Source organism: Lutzomyia longipalpis, chromosome 2, assembly GCF_024334085.1.
Source record: "Lutzomyia longipalpis isolate SR_M1_2022 chromosome 2, ASM2433408v1".
Lineage (NCBI taxonomy): Eukaryota > Metazoa > Arthropoda > Insecta > Diptera > Psychodidae > Lutzomyia > Lutzomyia longipalpis.
This window is the reverse complement of record NC_074708.1, coordinates 23,025-38,791: the sequence shown is the minus strand read 5'-3', so window position 1 is coordinate 38,791 and position 15,767 is coordinate 23,025. Positions and strand designations below refer to the sequence as shown.

At 36.0% G+C, this 15,767-nt stretch overlaps 3 protein-coding genes and 1 long non-coding RNA gene across 8 annotated transcripts in view; 2 read left to right on the top strand and 2 right to left on the bottom strand.

Annotated features, from left to right (window-relative positions):
- LOC129791160 (ethanolaminephosphotransferase 1) overlaps window positions 1-7,102 on the bottom strand; it is a 245,240-nt gene extending 238,138 nt beyond the window's left edge. Inside the window, exons 1-7 of one of the 3 annotated variants that reach the window (XM_055829183.1) lie at window positions 6,410-7,095; window positions 4,854-5,039; window positions 4,455-4,781; window positions 4,010-4,348; window positions 3,468-3,674; window positions 3,325-3,366; window positions 1,463-2,950 (exon numbers count right to left, since the gene is read on the bottom strand). In XM_055829183.1, the coding sequence (XP_055685158.1) occupies window positions 2,909-2,950; window positions 3,325-3,366; window positions 3,468-3,674; window positions 4,010-4,348; window positions 4,455-4,781; window positions 4,854-5,039; window positions 6,410-6,466 (1,200 nt within the window). In that variant the 5' untranslated portion in view covers window positions 6,467-7,095 and the 3' untranslated portion in view covers window positions 1,463-2,908. Of the gene's footprint in view, window positions 1-1,462; window positions 2,951-3,218; window positions 3,367-3,467; window positions 3,675-4,009; window positions 4,349-4,454; window positions 4,782-4,853; window positions 5,040-6,409 lie in introns of those variants that run through there. The other 2 variants (XM_055829184.1, XR_008750671.1) reach the window with 2 other exon arrangements.
- On the top strand, window positions 104-3,197 carry LOC129791164 (uncharacterized). 2 transcript variants are annotated; one of them, XR_008750672.1, is made up of 4 exons: window positions 104-390; window positions 1,856-2,082; window positions 2,166-2,760; window positions 2,903-3,197. XR_008750672.1 is itself a non-coding variant. In XM_055829191.1 (3 exons), exons 1-3 carry the CDS (start codon window positions 184-186, stop codon window positions 2,587-2,589), a joined length of 858 nt encoding a protein of 285 aa, XP_055685166.1. In that variant the 5' UTR covers window positions 104-183; the 3' UTR covers window positions 2,590-3,197. The 2 variants fall into 2 exon arrangements, 1 of the variants encoding a protein (XP_055685166.1); XM_055829191.1 differs by having other exon boundaries at window positions 2,166-3,197.
- Window positions 7,103-9,044: 1,942 nt separating the features above from the next.
- LOC129791156 (alpha-aminoadipic semialdehyde synthase, mitochondrial) lies at window positions 9,045-15,035 on the bottom strand. Of its 2 annotated transcripts, none has more exons than XM_055829173.1 (7): window positions 14,869-15,035; window positions 14,594-14,740; window positions 12,968-13,144; window positions 11,754-12,132; window positions 11,105-11,694; window positions 10,211-10,647; window positions 9,045-10,131 (listed from the first exon to the last, which is right to left on the bottom strand). In XM_055829173.1, exons 1-7 carry the CDS (start codon window positions 14,929-14,931, stop codon window positions 9,117-9,119), a joined length of 2,808 nt encoding a protein of 935 aa, XP_055685148.1. In that variant the 5' UTR covers window positions 14,932-15,035; the 3' UTR covers window positions 9,045-9,116. The 2 variants fall into 2 exon arrangements, with proteins under 2 accessions (XP_055685148.1, XP_055685149.1); XM_055829174.1 differs by having other exon boundaries at window positions 11,105-11,679.
- Window positions 12,079-13,268, top strand: LOC129791165 (uncharacterized). The gene is made up of 2 exons (XR_008750673.1): window positions 12,079-12,157; window positions 12,922-13,268. It is a non-coding gene; the product is annotated as an uncharacterized LOC129791165 (long non-coding RNA).
- Window positions 15,036-15,767: the final 732 nt, after the last annotated feature.

Below are 15,767 nucleotides of genomic sequence, written 5' to 3'. Positions count from 1 at the left end.
AACTTGACAGTCATTCCCTGACAATTTGCCAAAGAGCGTGAGCGAGAGTCTGCCAATCAGCTGCAGCAGTAGTTGCTTCTGAACCTCACAGACGTACACAATGGTGCTCATTTCCATCACGCGTTGCTGTTAAAATTATTAATTTATTTGTCAAAAGTAAAATTAAAAGTGAAAGAAAGTGAAATGTCCAAGGATTATCTAGTGGAGATTCCCATTGATAAGTGGGTGGAATTACGTGATATGTTCAATGGTGATTGGCCAAAAAACATTGTAAATTACTTTACAATTGACAACTACATAAAGTGGCGTGAAAAATCCAATGAGATCGCCAACCTGCACTTCTACAGTCTCAATGGGGAATGGAAGAGCGATGCTACAGTTCTCATTGTGGTATAATTTTTTGTCTTTACTTTTCCTTTGTATAAAAATATTAACAATAAATTGAATATATGTTTTTTTTTGTTATAAAAAATATAATGAGTATAAGCATCCAAAAAATAATTTGCAAAAAAAAACAAAGATAATTACGTTAATTGATTACTGTTAAATGTTTATAAATTATGCTACTTTTCATTACCTCAGTTCTAGCAAATAATATTTTATTCAAAACTTAACAATAAATGGAAAAATGGCAGTGACGATACACATTTTTTCATAAAAAAAATGTTATTTTAAAATTAATCTGTATTCGATTCTATTAAAAAAGATTTTTTGTTACATATTCAGCACATAATTTAATTACAGTCGTGCTCTCGTGGTAGGACCGTCGTCAAAATGACTTCTCCGCGGTAAAACGGCTTCAGAATGAGGAATTTTGCCTTCGCAGAGGGACAATTAGTATCCTACCTTTCCAATAATACTAATTGTCCCACTGCGAAGGCAAAATACTTCATTCTGAAGCCGTTTTACCGCGGAGAAGTCATTTTGACGACGGTCCTACCACGAGAGCACGACTGTATATAAAATTTAAACAATATTGAGCAGTTCATTCACGAATTTCTCTTCCAATAAATGTAGCGTAATAAATTGCTGCAAATTATGTAAAGAGGAAATTTTTATCATAATTTTAAAACAAAGCAATTTTAATTGATTTAAAATAAATTCCACGGATTAATTTTGGTAATTAAATGAAGATTAACCCGAATGGCATCCATTATATTGATAAAAACTTTAAATTAAATCTCAAAATCGTTTAATTGGTATATTCATTTACTATTAGATTATCTTTTGAGCTTTAATCGGAAGAGCTTTCTTTTGAAAATCAATAATTAAATTACTGCAATAGAAAAGGTTTATCAAGTAAAGCTTAAAGTTTTATATAATATGTATGTACATGAAATTGCAAAATCTGCTATCATTTATTTATTTTATATTAGATATTATCATCTCGCTATATTAAAGGCTTTAAGTGTTTGCAAATTATATCTCAAATGCAGGAGAACAAATAAAAAAAATACAGAAATGAGCAATTGGACTTAAAATTTAATTTTATTTCATTACATTTTTATTGTTATTCTGGTTAATTAAAATAATCAAGATTATTGCTAACTAAATGTGGAACAAAAAGCTTTCTATTAAGAAGGCTTTTCAAATGTTCTAAAGCTTTTAACAGTATTCTAGTCTTTTAATTTTTATTTAATTCTCAACTTAAAATAATTTGTGTACTTCAACTAACCTCGATTGACGGTAATTTTTTGGGCCATCAGATTCTAAATAAAAGCTAGTCTTTTCAATTAAATCAAACCTCAAAGTACTTGTCCTAATTTTAAGGCAAATTATTTCTTAGATGCTCTCAATGAGTATTTTGTATTCTCTATGGTAATATCATATGTTAATTTCCCTGTACAATGTATAGGATCGGTATCAGTTGTTTGTCTGCAGTCTCGATGAAACGAATTCCCAGCTGAAGAGAGCTCTTGAACTGCTGGATTGGCGTATGGGCTACAAAATAAGCTCCTTTGTGTCTAAACATCGTCCGGCGATTCTTCATTTGGTGGAATCTAGAAGATTGGAAAAGGAATACGATAGTAAGACGGTTCTTTACTACCTACCACGTCATTTAGGGGAGACCGTGTTAGTGGAGTTAGTAGATTTTTTTTGTGTATCCTCTTTCGCAAAATTCTCTCCAACGCGTTTATTTATGTGCCCTTCGTTCTGCTCTGTAGTTGCCCAAGTGAATTTGAACTTCGCCCCATGGTGAAGGAGGATGCTGTTCTTGCTGATAGTGTATGGCCAAATCGTCATGTTGGATCACTATTCTTCCTGAAAAGACTCATTGCGTGGAATCCAAATGTTGGAGCCTACACAAAGGATGGAAGACTCGTAGCTTGGTGCTTTCGACTCCAAGCTGGTGCTCTGGGTGCTCTTCAAGTGGATAAGGAGTACCAACGACGTGGTTTGGGTACACTCATTACTAAAGCTATGATTAGGAAGCTGTGTGATCTGAGAATGGATACTTTTGCCTTTGTGAATTGTGACAATGCTCCATCGAGGAGAATGTTTGAGAAATTAGGATTTATTGAGACTGATTATGTATATTGGCTACGTACCCTGCCCACGGATCCAACAATTCCTCCATGGAGTGATTAAGGAAACATAACCAAAAGTTTTTTTTTTGCAAGGGTTTCATTATTTAATAAGATATGAGAAAATTAGGCTTAGAACAACATCTCTTGTGTGTATTCGTGTGTTAATAGTTTTGTTTAAAATACATTGTTTCTACATATTAATAAAGCTCTGGAAGCACATAAAATGAAAATGGTAAGTATAAAGACAAAACACAAAACATAAAAAAAAACTAATTCAACATTCTGAAAGACTTGAAAATTATTTGAAGAATTAATTTAATTATGTGAGCTTTAATGTTTTGCACTATGTACAATTGATTTTTTTTTTCTTGCAGAATTTTCTACGTAAAGAGCAGCATGTTGGCTTTCGAATGTCTTGAAATCTGCAAAGAAATTGTTTCTTTGTTAAATTTATTTTTTCCTTTTAATCTATTTATTCATAAAAAAAAATCTCTTTTAAATTTCTTTTAGTCTATCAAAATAATAACATACAGAGCAAATTATGAGAAAAAACACAATATTTGTTGTTCTAAGAAATTAAAGATAACCCCAGACATTCCCCCAAAAATTAACAAGATGGGGAAAAAAGCAAAAAAAAATGTTGATGGAAATAAATTTAATGAATTGCAATGGAATTAGTCATTGAATTGCTCTCATTTTTTCTTCTGTTCAGCATAAATTCACTTTAATCCCAATTCATGTCAATAAAAGCTCAATTCATTTTCATTTTCACTGTATTCCTATTGATTTCTCTTACTTGGAAGCATTTGATATTGAAGTGATGGCACATTTCTCGCACCTGCAAATGAGAGAGAATGTGAAGGTATATTGAAAACTCAGACAGAAGAGTCAATAAGAAGTTGTTGAATTTAGGAAAATTTAACAGGAAAATTTTCATACCACACACGTTCCGTAGTGAATGTGGGCGACTGTTGAAATCCCCGTGATTATGTACACGATGGCCAATTCGATATTTGCAGAAAAGTCCACATGGAAGTTGCTGTAGAAGGGAAATGTGGATACACCGGTGACTAGCAAGAGTAGCCACAGCAAACTATTCCAGCAATCTGTTCGCGTGTCGGACATTTGGGCAACAATCAGGCGGCACTGCGAACAGAGAGAGATTCACAGTCAATCGACATTTTGAGGAAAAATTTTATGGAAAGGGTATTGTCTGTATAGGTATGTATGTATGTATAATGTGATGGAAATACAATTTATCCGCTGGAAACTAATATATCACGTGGTACTGAATGCCATTCAGTATACCACATTTTATTGATGAAGAAGAATCGTCAAAAATCTTCTGTGATTTTGCAGATATTCAAAAACAAGAAAAGAAAAGCTATCAGGTATACTCCTTCTTAATGTCTAAACAAAAAGTTAAAATAAAAATGGTGGCGCCAAGTATTAAGTTTAAAAAAAAAGACTTCTTTACTTACAGAAATGTTTGAGAAAATCGTACCGAAGCAAACAAAGAGCATCCGTGGATCCAGTGTGATAATATTATTAATTGAAAATACCATCCAAAAGTGAGAGATAGCAAAGAGTCCTGTAAGGGGCATCAATGGACGAATGGCTTCGAGGAATGGTCGCATTTTTCCCGTACGATCTTTGTAGGATCTGTAGATGTTGCGTATGATGATGGGATAATTTGTGACTATGGCGGATATCACGAGGAGGGCAAAAAATGCATCAGCTGGGCTGTACATGTTGAGAATTGGCTCTCGCCAAATCCATGGTCCAATACAGCATGTTAATGTGAGTACAATTGTTACACCCTGTCAACAAAAAAAATGCAAAAGATACAAGAAATGACCCAAAGAAAGAAGAAAGAATTTTTTTTTAAGAAAAAAAAATCCAAAGACGAAAGACATGAGTTCTTACCCACATTGTGAAATCATAGCCCCATGGTAGGAACATAATACCCGTGTTGTACTTTTCAAAGTGCGTGAGGTAGAAATTGAGGAAGATCACATAGGAGATCACATAGAACATCCTCATGGGCGGGAGGTCAGTCACACCGAACAAGGTGAACACGTAGACGGGTATGAGAACGGCTGAATATGAGTCGAGTCCGTGATCGAAGAGTTCTCCCAGTGGACCACTCGTACCAGTCCTTCGTGCTTGTTTCCCATCAATCCCATCGAGATTGTATGCCAGGAAGATTCCAATAGCTGCCACCAACCAGACCCATCGTGGAATTGGATTTTCCTACGCAAGATAATTCAATTTTTATTTCTCTTTTTAATATGAGAAAGATCACAAATTCAAAGGGTGGCTTACATCTTCATCTGCAGCTGTAAAACTGTAATCATAATATCCTATAAGGATGAATGTGGCAACAGTGAGAAGGAAGCCGGTGAAGGTGATTAAATTTGGTGCTAACCAGCGTGGGAAGAATTTGACGCACCAATTCCAGAAGGGATGCATCACATAAACAGACAACAAACTCGTGTCCACGCTGCTGTACTGCAAAATTCACAGAGTGAAAAAAAAAATAAAACAACTTTACTTTGCATGTCAACAACACCACCATCCATCGCTTGTTTGCTTCCTCAATCAACAACTCCATACCAATTTACATGATAATGTGCTATCACATGGATAATATTTGCATTTTTTCCATCATCTTTGCCTCCTCAAAAATTCACACACACACGCATCATTCTCTTTACAGCATCTCAACTCAATGAGAAAGCTGAGAAAGCCTCAAAGAGATCCCTCGAATCTCTCTTATGTATATTAGTTTTTAATAATAATATTTTCCTCTTGGGGCCACACACTTGATGCGATAATGTCGCATAAGCGGATGATAAAGTTGATAGAAGGTCAGAGGTGAAAGACACCATTGACTTCTCGCGAGGAAATAGGAAAAATTATTTATAAATACGAGAAGCATTTCACATATGAAATTCCTCCATAATAGCTATTTTATTCTATTGTTTATTTCTTTTAATTAAATGGTATTTTACTCTTGAATAGTTTGAAAATTAATTTAGGTCTATTGGTATTTTGCAAATAAAAATTGCCCTTCAAGAGCTCATTGGCCATAACGACCCAAAAACACATGACCTCTTGTACACAGAGGGAAAGACTTTATGGATTCATTTTAACGTGATGATGAAATATTTCAAATTAGAGGTCCTTTATATTGAATGTTTTAAGTGTGAATAATTTTAGCAAATACTTTTTAATTTATATTGAAACAAAACATTTATAACAGATATACTAAAAAAGACAATTTTATAATCAGTTACACAATTTTTTTTTCAGGATGATTTATCCTGCTACGGTCAACTTTAAGGTAAGAAAAATATTTTTCTCTAATCAATATAATTTCCTGCATAAAATTGCAGGGATTAAAGGAGTCAACATTAATAGAAATAATGTTGGAACTGTCTCTTTTCCTAATAAAAAATTATTTTTATCTAGAAATATCCACCTTACCACAGTGTCCCCTAAAGGTAAAATTCTAGAAAAAAAATTTCTTGATTTATTGAATCTTGATCATAAAATCACGCCATTCTAATTTGCCTTCGTAATCAGAAGAAACGTCAGCACAGCAATGACTCTAACTTAGAGTCTTTTGAAATGTTATAAATTAAAAAAAAACAGGGTTAGAAGGGTATTTTGATAAAACTATTTTTCATCTTATCACAATTTTATTTACACTGAAACAACTCACAAAAATTGAGAAATCTGACCCGCCGCATAGCATAAAGTGCCAAATCATCTCACATATTATTGTTGAGAAAAAATGCCTCTTATGCGGAAATTATGAGCACAAAATCATTTAAAATAACGAAAATAATTTTTTTTCTCACGCAATTCTTTTTTACCTTGTATCGCTCAAAACCTTTGAGATGGGCATCACTGAGGTACTTGTATTGGAACATTTTTTTTGTTGTGCGGTACAAATAAACTATGTGTGTGATTAGTTGCTCAAAAGATGGCCCACAGAAAAGTACTGATGAAGAAAATTTTTATTCATTTATCGCAAAAAGAAGAAAAAAAATTCTCATAGAGAAAAAAATAATATCAGCGCTCGATTGCGATTGAATTTAATTTAGATAAATAACACAATTTTCACTGCCATTGAAAGTCTCTCTGGGTGTAAAAGTTCGGTGAATGTCACACAATTTAATTCACAATGCGCTCTTTAAAAGACACATTTCCGGTGGTCTGGAGAATTTAATTTGTCTACCCGGATGGCACAAAAAAATCACACAAGAACAATTCGAAGGAATGAAAGAAAACGACACAAGAAATTATATGTTGCAAAAGTTCTTTTTAGCTAGAAAATATTTCACAATAAATGAAGAAAATCCCACTACCGGTGGGGAAGAAGAAGAAGAGGTACACAGTGGGTTTTTAAAGAAAAGAAAAAAGATGAGGTGTTAATCACACACAAACAGACTATATGATGTGTGGAGAAGTTATACGATAATTATTAGGATTAAATGGAAGAGGAAGAAAGTCTTTTTTGAATTTTCCGAGTGTTCAGCACGCCGGCCACTGTACAACTGCTGAATGACTGGGCAATGAGGAGACTTCAGCTACAAGCCACATGTACAACAGTCTATAAGCAAAAAAAAAAAAACTTCTCCTCAAGTATATATTTGTAAATTATACAAAATTATTATTGTTCCTCCTATTGTATGAGCAATTTTGTGTATGAGTATTCTCGCTGTCTCTCTTGTATATTTTCCACCAAACACGAAGAACATGAGAAATATAACGCAGTTGCGATAACACGAAAACATTCCCCCCACTCTACTACTACAGTCCATGTTTTAAAAGTGAATAGGAGCTGCTAATAAGCTTTGAGAAATATATGGCAAAAAAAATCGCTCTTATGCCATTAATCATCTTTGTGAGCATTTTTCATGTTATCAAACATCCAACAAGATCGAACGATTCTTCCAAACGAATCAATTTTGCCCACTTTTCATTTTATATTGTACCTACTTTTATGTATATGTATGTACATAAACCACATAATCCTCCATATGTACATATATACAAATGACCAAAGGTCACAGACTTCCATATCAACAGCTCCACAATATTTTCTCATAGCAGAGCACTTGCTGCCCCATTGCACGATCTTATGCTAATATTGTTGCGACGGTATCTATTTTTATGCCACCAACTGTCTCTTTGCTGTGCGATAAAGCTGCGATTCTATGCATTATATATTGTTTCCACTTCATGCGTGAGTAGATCCGTCAATGAGCTATGAGGAATTTTCATTGAGAAAAGCGAAAATATATTTTTTTTTTATTCTTTTTATTTTATTTATCGCGCTAAAACCAATGATCCGATAACTCACAATATTATTTTACATAATATAATGGAGTAGTTGTACTCTGTTGGGATCAAGGGGCGTTTATCTGAATGCAAAATCTTCGAATCTTTGGATTATTCGCTAAAGATTCGGATGATTCTGTAAGAAAAAAAAATATTAATCTAAGAGCCTAAATAATGTTTAATTCAAGCATGAAAAGACTTTAATTAAGCAGAAAAATCGTAAATTCAAGCCTAAGACTTCTAAGTTCAAACAAAAAAGTAGTAAATTCTTCCCTAAAAAAGACTAAACTCAAGCTGAAAATTATTGTGTTTTCAGTCCTAAACAGCACAGATTAAGGAACAAAAATTTTTAGGAAAACAAGATTAATTAAAGTCTTTAAAGAAGACTAAATTTACACTGAAAGTATAGTAAATTGGAGCTAAAAATTAAAGCAGAAAAACCCTAAAGTCGATTTTCTTTTCCGGTTTCGAGTTGTTCTGTTTTTAGCTACAACATATTTATGTGAAATAAAATATTCAGATCTTCAGAGAAATTCGGATAATTCGCTAAAAAAGCGAAAATATTCGCCAGATAAACACCCCTTGGTTGGGATTTTTTTTATAACCAATAATATAATTTAATTTACTTGCAATTTATTAAATTATTTTGTTATATGTAAATAGTTTAGGAAGATTTAAACGAAAAAGGAGCTTATTCAAGCATGAATGTGTGTTACCGAATCCTTCCAGTTAATACTATAAGCCTGAATAAGCTCCTTTTTTGATAGTTAATCAACAAAAATATTTGTAATTAATTTATTAAAAATGTAAACTCAAAAAAATATAAGTAGGGTCTTATTTTGTGTTAAATTAAATTAATTAATTAATTTTTGCATATAGCCCTAGTTGTTGCGCGTCGTGAAATAAGCCCATAATTAATTTTTAAATTCAAATTGATGTTCATTCATGTTTATAATTACCTTACTATTAAATGCTGCAACAAAAGCTCTTTCACCACTCAAAAAACCCAAAAATTATATTTAAAATACAATTATAAAACAATTTAAGGATTTATTCATGCATCATCTATTTTTTTTTTTTTTTTTTGTATAGAAGAATCTTAAGTAGAGCAGACTCACTTCTGCATTCATACAATTTTTATCTACATTATTTTTAGTCAGGTAATTAATTTACTTTAAAAAGGTAGGTTTATGTTAAATATTGCGGAGGTGACATGCGCGGTAGGGTAGGGAAAAGTCAGAGAAATTGGCTAGTTTCTGTTGCTGAAAGTCCTTCGGCCTCTAGCCTCGTAAGGATTGTGCGGTAGATATCGGGAGTGAAGGGAAGGACAACACCACGTTGCTGAATTTCCCCATCGAGGATCATCTTGGCAGCAATTGCAGCGGGGAATCCAACTGTTAGGGCCATAGCGGAATGCCCTTCGGTCTTAAATGGCTCCCCATAGACGACAAAATTAATGCCACGCTCCTCACGCCGGCCATCATTCCAGCGAATACCAACTTCATGACGAAGGATCACGAGATCCCTTTCGGAATCCTTAAATGCCAACTTATTGGAGAGATAGTGACTCAGTGTGTCCAAAGGTGTGTTCATTTTATGCACTGGAATATCCTCTAGGAGGCCCAATTGCTCAATTCCAGCACTACTGCCCACCCTATCGGCTAATTTCTGCTTCAGATTCTCATAGAAAATACTCGAATCTGCCAAACCGAGGAGGTTCACAATGAGTTCCCTCCATGTAATATCTGGCCCATTGGGATGGAGCATTGCATGTGGCTCAGTATCAATCAATCCCAGAAGTTGCATCTCCTTAATGCATTCCGAGAAACCCTTGTAGCGAATTGTACCTCGTAGGCATGTATGCACCTGATTACCCAACCCATAGAGATTGGAATACTTTACGGAATCCCTATTTGGGAAGCCTTCCAATGCAAACCCGGGCAAGAAAGTTAATTCTCGTGGTGTAGACATGAGATCACCACCACCAGAAATCTCAACAACTTGTCCTTTGCTGAGGTATTTGGCAGCTGAGAGGGTGTTCAGGAGAGCTCCACGAGGTGACCAGGAAAATTTGTAGCGCAACGGGTTGTCGGAGTGTTCAGGTGCTGGAAGGCCACCACAGTAGCTGACAAAGGATTCAATGACACCACCCTGTTGTTGTGCATTGTGGATGCAATCCAGTGCCAGGAAATGATCAATTCCCGGATCAAGTCCCACTTCATTCATCAACGTTACTCCAGCAGCCTTTGCCCTAATGGACGATGTAGAAAAAAAGAAGCATTTTTTAGGAAATGAAATATAAGGAGATAATTAAGAAGATAAGAGCTTACTCTTCATCCAATGCATGAACTTCATCATTGACATAACTCGCCGTGACGAGATGAGTATTCCCACGAACACAGTGCCTGGCAACAAGACCATGGAGGGAGTATGGCAGGAGGGAGACCACGAGATCACTGTCAGCACACAACTCCGCAAGATGATCCTTATTGTCGTGAACATCAAGGTACAGACTATCGACACCTGGATAACGCTGTGCCAGACGATCACTCTCCTCCTTTATGTGCGAACACACCTTAATACTGAGCTTTCCATCGCGATGAAGGTACTCAACGAGTGGGGCAGAGACAAATCCTGCACCCAATACGAGGACACTCTTCTTCCCTTCCATGGAACACTCGCTCTTATGACGTGATCTACTACTCTCACGCAGTTCACTAATGTATTCGTAGTTGGGTGTTAATTTTCCATTGCTCGTGATTAGGGCCTGAGAAATTCAAAGTAAAAAATTAATTTGATTGAAAAAAAAGGAACAAATTGCCAATTTAAAGGCTTAATGTGGATTTTAAAAGAATTTTTTAAAGTTAGAAACTGAGCAAAAAGTCTATAAAATAAATCAATGTTTAGTGACGATTCTTTTGAAACTGACTCTTCAGTGCACAAAGAAGATCTCAATTCTGTCGTCATGGGCATGTAGCTCATGATTAGATTAATATATTCTCAAGAGTGGGGGGGATGTATGAGCTGAATGAACATATTTATAAAATGATAGATAACCTATTAATAGAAATTTCTCACGCATGAAGTTCACTCGACGCGAATTACACAACCCTCACAAAAGACTTTTTCTTATCAAAATGGCCAAAAATAATATTTCACTTTATGATAAATTCCCAACAAGATTTATGCTATACGTGTGATTGATGATTAAAATTATTACATACCCCGTAAACTGGTGGGGAGAAGCTGTGTGCCTCAAGAGGCTTATTGGCATCACTCTGGAGGATGTTCATGGCGAATGGATAGAGTAAATCCCCGAAGAAGTCAGTTGATTCGCGCGGAAGTTGCGTTGGCATGTTGTCAATGGAGCAAACAAGTACACCGGGTCCCTTGAAGCTCTTCGTATCCTTATTCCTGTCTGCATCGTAGAGGCAGAATGGGGTGTCGATGGTTGTGCACTCATTCATGAACTCAATGGAGCCACCAGGATCGGCTGAGATGTCACAGATGGCCAGCATCCGATGCGGTAGAGCCGGAGCACCTTTACTCGTGGGTAACCATGGTGTATTGGCGGGTCGCAGGAGATTCTTTGCATCCGGAATGGTCATCAATTTGGGACTACCAACCGCCCAGTAGATTCCATTGACAATCACCGATGCATACGGAGCAATCTTTTGGCTAAATGTTGAGATATACCTCTCGGGGTATTGATCGTACTCCTGCGGATCAAATCCACCACCCTCACGTCGCTCCAAATGATCCGATCGACTCACCTCACAGCCATACAGTTTATTTTGATCTGCAAAAAGGTCGTCTAATAAGGTAAACTACCTTACAACATAAAAAAAATCCCATAATTAATTGGATACTAACTTCCATGCTCTGAGACCTTTTGAAGCATTTCCGGTGGTACGTACTCAATGGGGAGCTCAGCAAAGACTTCTTGTGCCCCCTGAGAGACATTCCCTGACCCGGAGAAGACAAAGGTCAATGGACCAATGGAGTTTGGCATCATACCCAGAGAGATTTCGTAGCCACAATCGCGAATTGCTTGGCGGGCCATTGATGAGTTGCGGTAGTTGTGGGCCGGTCCTACGTGCATAAAGGGCGTATGATGCCCCAAAGCTAGGAGGCGCAGCCCCAATCCATGTAGAATATTCACCATTCCCGCTACACCAGCATACTTTCCGAATGCCACAAGTCTCTGTCCATTCTCATCCATGATCTTCTCATAGTCGAGTAGACGAATGTTCTTCAATAACAAAAAAAACATTATGGTATGTAGTAAATATTTGGCATTGATTCAGGTCAGCCATGGTAGTTGTTTGTGTTTAATTTTGCGACTTATAGTGTGTGTATACGAGAAGAGCTTATCATGCTCTTATCTTATACAAAAAATATCTCAATGATTATTGCATTAATCTATTTTACTAAAGGGACATGTACTTTTTTTTTGAATCCTTTGGTCTTCCTTATTAAGAATACACCAAAGTTTCATTCAAAATTAATTAATTTCAAGGAAATCAATAAAAAAAATTGAAAATTAGACAATTTAAAAGATTTTTTTAAGTAAAAGCTCAAGTACATAGAACAGCAGCTTTTAAGAGTTTTTTTTTATATACATTATTTTCCCCTTGAAATATATAAACGACGAAAACCTTTAAATCTCAACCCTCAACTTTAAAAGAGCTTTCAATTTATTTTTAAGCTTCAATATAAGAACCATTTTTTTTTAAGATAAAAGAATTAAATAGTCTAATTTTTAAAGCACGTGTAGTGGAATTTCAGCAACATTAATACAAACTGATACACTTTTGCTTGAAATCTTGCTTCCTAGAGTTTATGTTAGATGAAAGAATTCTCATGAGAGATTCTTATCTCACATGGCGCGATAAGCTCTTGAAAAGAAAAAAAAAGCTCATATATGTATATGCTCACATTTTCCGCCTCACGAGTTGTTTACGCATGGAGTGTGTTTGTTGTTTTTTCCGTGACATTCGCAAATTTATTTCCTTCCCACTATATGAATTATTTTATCTAGCACTCCATTGCATGTGACACAAGGAGATATAGAGTAAAGAACTCACCTTCTCCAGGATGGCATCAAGTAGAGGCATATTTGTTTCCTGCGCCTTGATCGTGTGTGAGAAGATGCAGTAAGTTTTAGAGGGAATTAGCTGATCTACAGGCACCTGCTTAACGCCAAAAATCACGGATGCTTCACTGATGTCCTCCTGTACAACAGCCCCCGCGCTTATATAGGACTGAAAGGATTTTTTTTTTTTGAAGCATTAATTAAAAGATTTTTCAAAAGGTTCTCTCTCAGACATACTTCAGGGAGCTTTTTTTTTAAAGAATTATTATTGTGGAGTAAAATTTACGCGGGAATTTCATTCTTTAATTCCTTTTTTTTGTTTGTACATAATATTTCTTTTCTCTCCACCCAATCAAACTGTTGTATATAGAATATTATTGTGATGTTGATAACCCTCATTGGGATTTCTTCATGAGGGGCACAACACTGAGAAACTTAATCTAATCATAGCATGGGCACTCTCTTTTGCGCCTTTTCAGCGCCAATTTATTCTCAACAATGTATGCGTAGTGAGACACAAATTGATGAGCCACTTTGAGGTATAATTCGCAAAAGTATTTTATCAGTTAGAAGTGTTGGCAAAAAAAAGGGAAGAATTAGTTTCTATTTTGACCATAAAAAAGCGTGGAAAACACCTGAAACCATGTGGAATGTTCGTCAGGTAGATAAGATGTTAGTTGTTAAGTGGAAAAGTGTGGGAAATTCCATTGAGGAACTTTTCGATTTAGCGAGAAATATATGGCTTCGATCTTAAGGGGATATAGGACTTGATGAATTAATAATTTTAAAAAAGGCTCATAAAACACACGAATTAAATTTATAAAAATTCATTTAAAATTTAGAACACAAATAATTTTTTTATACTTCCAAAAAATTCTCTGTTCTAGTCTAGAATGAGAGTTCTTCTCTCTTAATTAACTTGATTAATTTAAAACACCTGAAATTGCATTTCCCTTGAAAACATCACTAAAATTAGATAAATAAAATATTAAAGATCGAGATAATGTAAATTAACCTATTATAGAATAAAAGTTGTGTATACTCTCTCGTTAATAAACTTTAACATATTAGAATTTCTCCAATAGCAAAGAAGCATAAATTGTGATTGCCTTTTAATACAATGTAGAAGTTAATAATTTCGATTAAATCACCTTCCCAAGAGTTCTTGTGCGCGCGAGAGAGATTAGCAAGAGTGGAAATTACCAAAAATACTTTCCAGGCGGAAAAGGTAATAAAATTTCGCATGTAATCTCTAAAGTGGCAAAGAACGGCTGTCCGTGAAATGTATGTTATACATATATATAGATATGTACAGAGTCTTAGAGAGAGAGCTGCAAGCTCGCAACTTAAAGCTTCCACGTTGTATCTCACTGGGTGACAGTGTTCGCTCACACACCTCCCCGCGTGCTTTGAGGACGTGGAATCCGCGATAAGAGCCCCCACGATAGAGGTCGTATTTCTCTAATGGGGCACCCACAAATTCTCCTCATCCCGCGAAAGTGGCTCGTTTTGCACTATAACTCTTTTTGAGGGCTTTCTCTCTCAGAAGCGCGTGCTTGCGTGAAGGAGAGATCTCATGCGGAGTATTTTATTTATTCTTTCTTCAGTTTTTTTTTACCTGCATTGGGTATGCTCGCCTATTTGATGGTTGCACAATAACTTTAACACCCTTCTTTGTGAGACGTCTCACATGGCCGGGATTAAAAGGAGCCCTTCGCTCCCACACAGATTGATCTTCACGTCGAATCGCCAGCACTTTGCCCGTCTGCAAGAGATTGTACGGAGGCAAAAGTTAGTGGAAAAATTCCATGATTTTTTTTTCTTTCTCATCCGATAGGGATTTTTTTTTTTAATTTTCTTTTCCTCAAAAAAAAGATTCCCCCACAAACTCACATGCTTGAAGCGACGCGAGAAGCTCGTGGCAAATAGATTGAAGCTTCTCAAATGCAGAAACATCTTTACAGATCACTTTTACAGCTTTATGCTCAGGAAGGAAATTTTTTTTTCTTCTTCTGTATCTTTTCACTTGGAATACTCAGACGCAACTGAACTTCCCCGGGACGAAACGTGCTGGACATAGCGAGAGCTGTTGGCGCGAGTAGGGAAAAAATTGATATTGATAAGACAAGTTTGTTCCTATTCAGACACTCACATCTTCTCTACAACAATATCACGAAACACCGCATAAAGTATCCCATTTGCAAAGCTCTCTGTCTCACTCTTGCTCCTCACACACAATACTCCTGCGAAAAAATAATTTACCACCAATTATCCATGATTTGTTTTAATTACAAAAAAAATTGCAAAGAGATTACGGTGATTCTCTTCTCTAGCTCTCATATTTCGGGTATTTCAGCCGTGATAAGGTGTGATCGTTAAGATTAGGGAGTTGAATTTGAATCGTTTGCGCCTGGAGGTAGGCCTTTCTTTTTGTGAAAATACAGTGATGCTCTGCATAACGTTTTCTCTAACGATGTTCAAGGGAAAAGGGAATTCCGGGATTTGCATAAACGTCGAAAGGGAAAATCCTTCATTCCAGAAAACTTCCGGTATATGCGTAATCTTGTAGTAGAGAAATTTCCACTAAAGGCTCCAACAGATGGACGAGAAATTCCTCGTGCGGTGCGGCGCGGCGAGGTTTTCGTGGCACATCGTCGCTTCGGATTGGCCGAAAAACGTTCTCGCACGGTGCGGTGAGAGTGTGTGAGCCATTTCTCGCTTCTGATTGGCCGAAAACCTCGCCGCACCGCACCGCACGAGGAATTTCTCGTCCATCTGTTGGAGCCTTAAAA

Bases quoted from the DNA above. Each gene is read 5' to 3' on its own strand.
- LOC129791164 (XM_055829191.1), top strand. From the start codon at position 184: ATGTCCAAGGATTATCTAGTGGAGATTCCCATTGATAAGTGGGTGGAA. The intron at 391-1,855 runs GTATAATTTTTT...TACAATGTATAG, and splicing joins ATGCTACAGTTCTCATTGTG to GATCGGTATCAGTTGTTTGT. The intron at 2,083-2,165 runs GTTAGTAGATTT...TCTGCTCTGTAG, and splicing joins GGGGAGACCGTGTTAGTGGA to TTGCCCAAGTGAATTTGAAC.
- LOC129791156 (XM_055829173.1), bottom strand. From the start codon at position 14,931: ATGTTTCTGCATTTGAGAAGCTTCAATCTATTTGCCACGAGCTTCTCG. The intron at 12,133-12,967 runs GTGAGTTCTTTA...TTGTTATTGAAG, and splicing joins TTGATGCCATCCTGGAGAAG to AACATTCGTCTACTCGACTA. The intron at 11,695-11,753 runs GTTAGTATCCAA...TTACCTTATTAG, and splicing joins AAAGGTCTCAGAGCATGGAA to ACGACCTTTTTGCAGATCAA.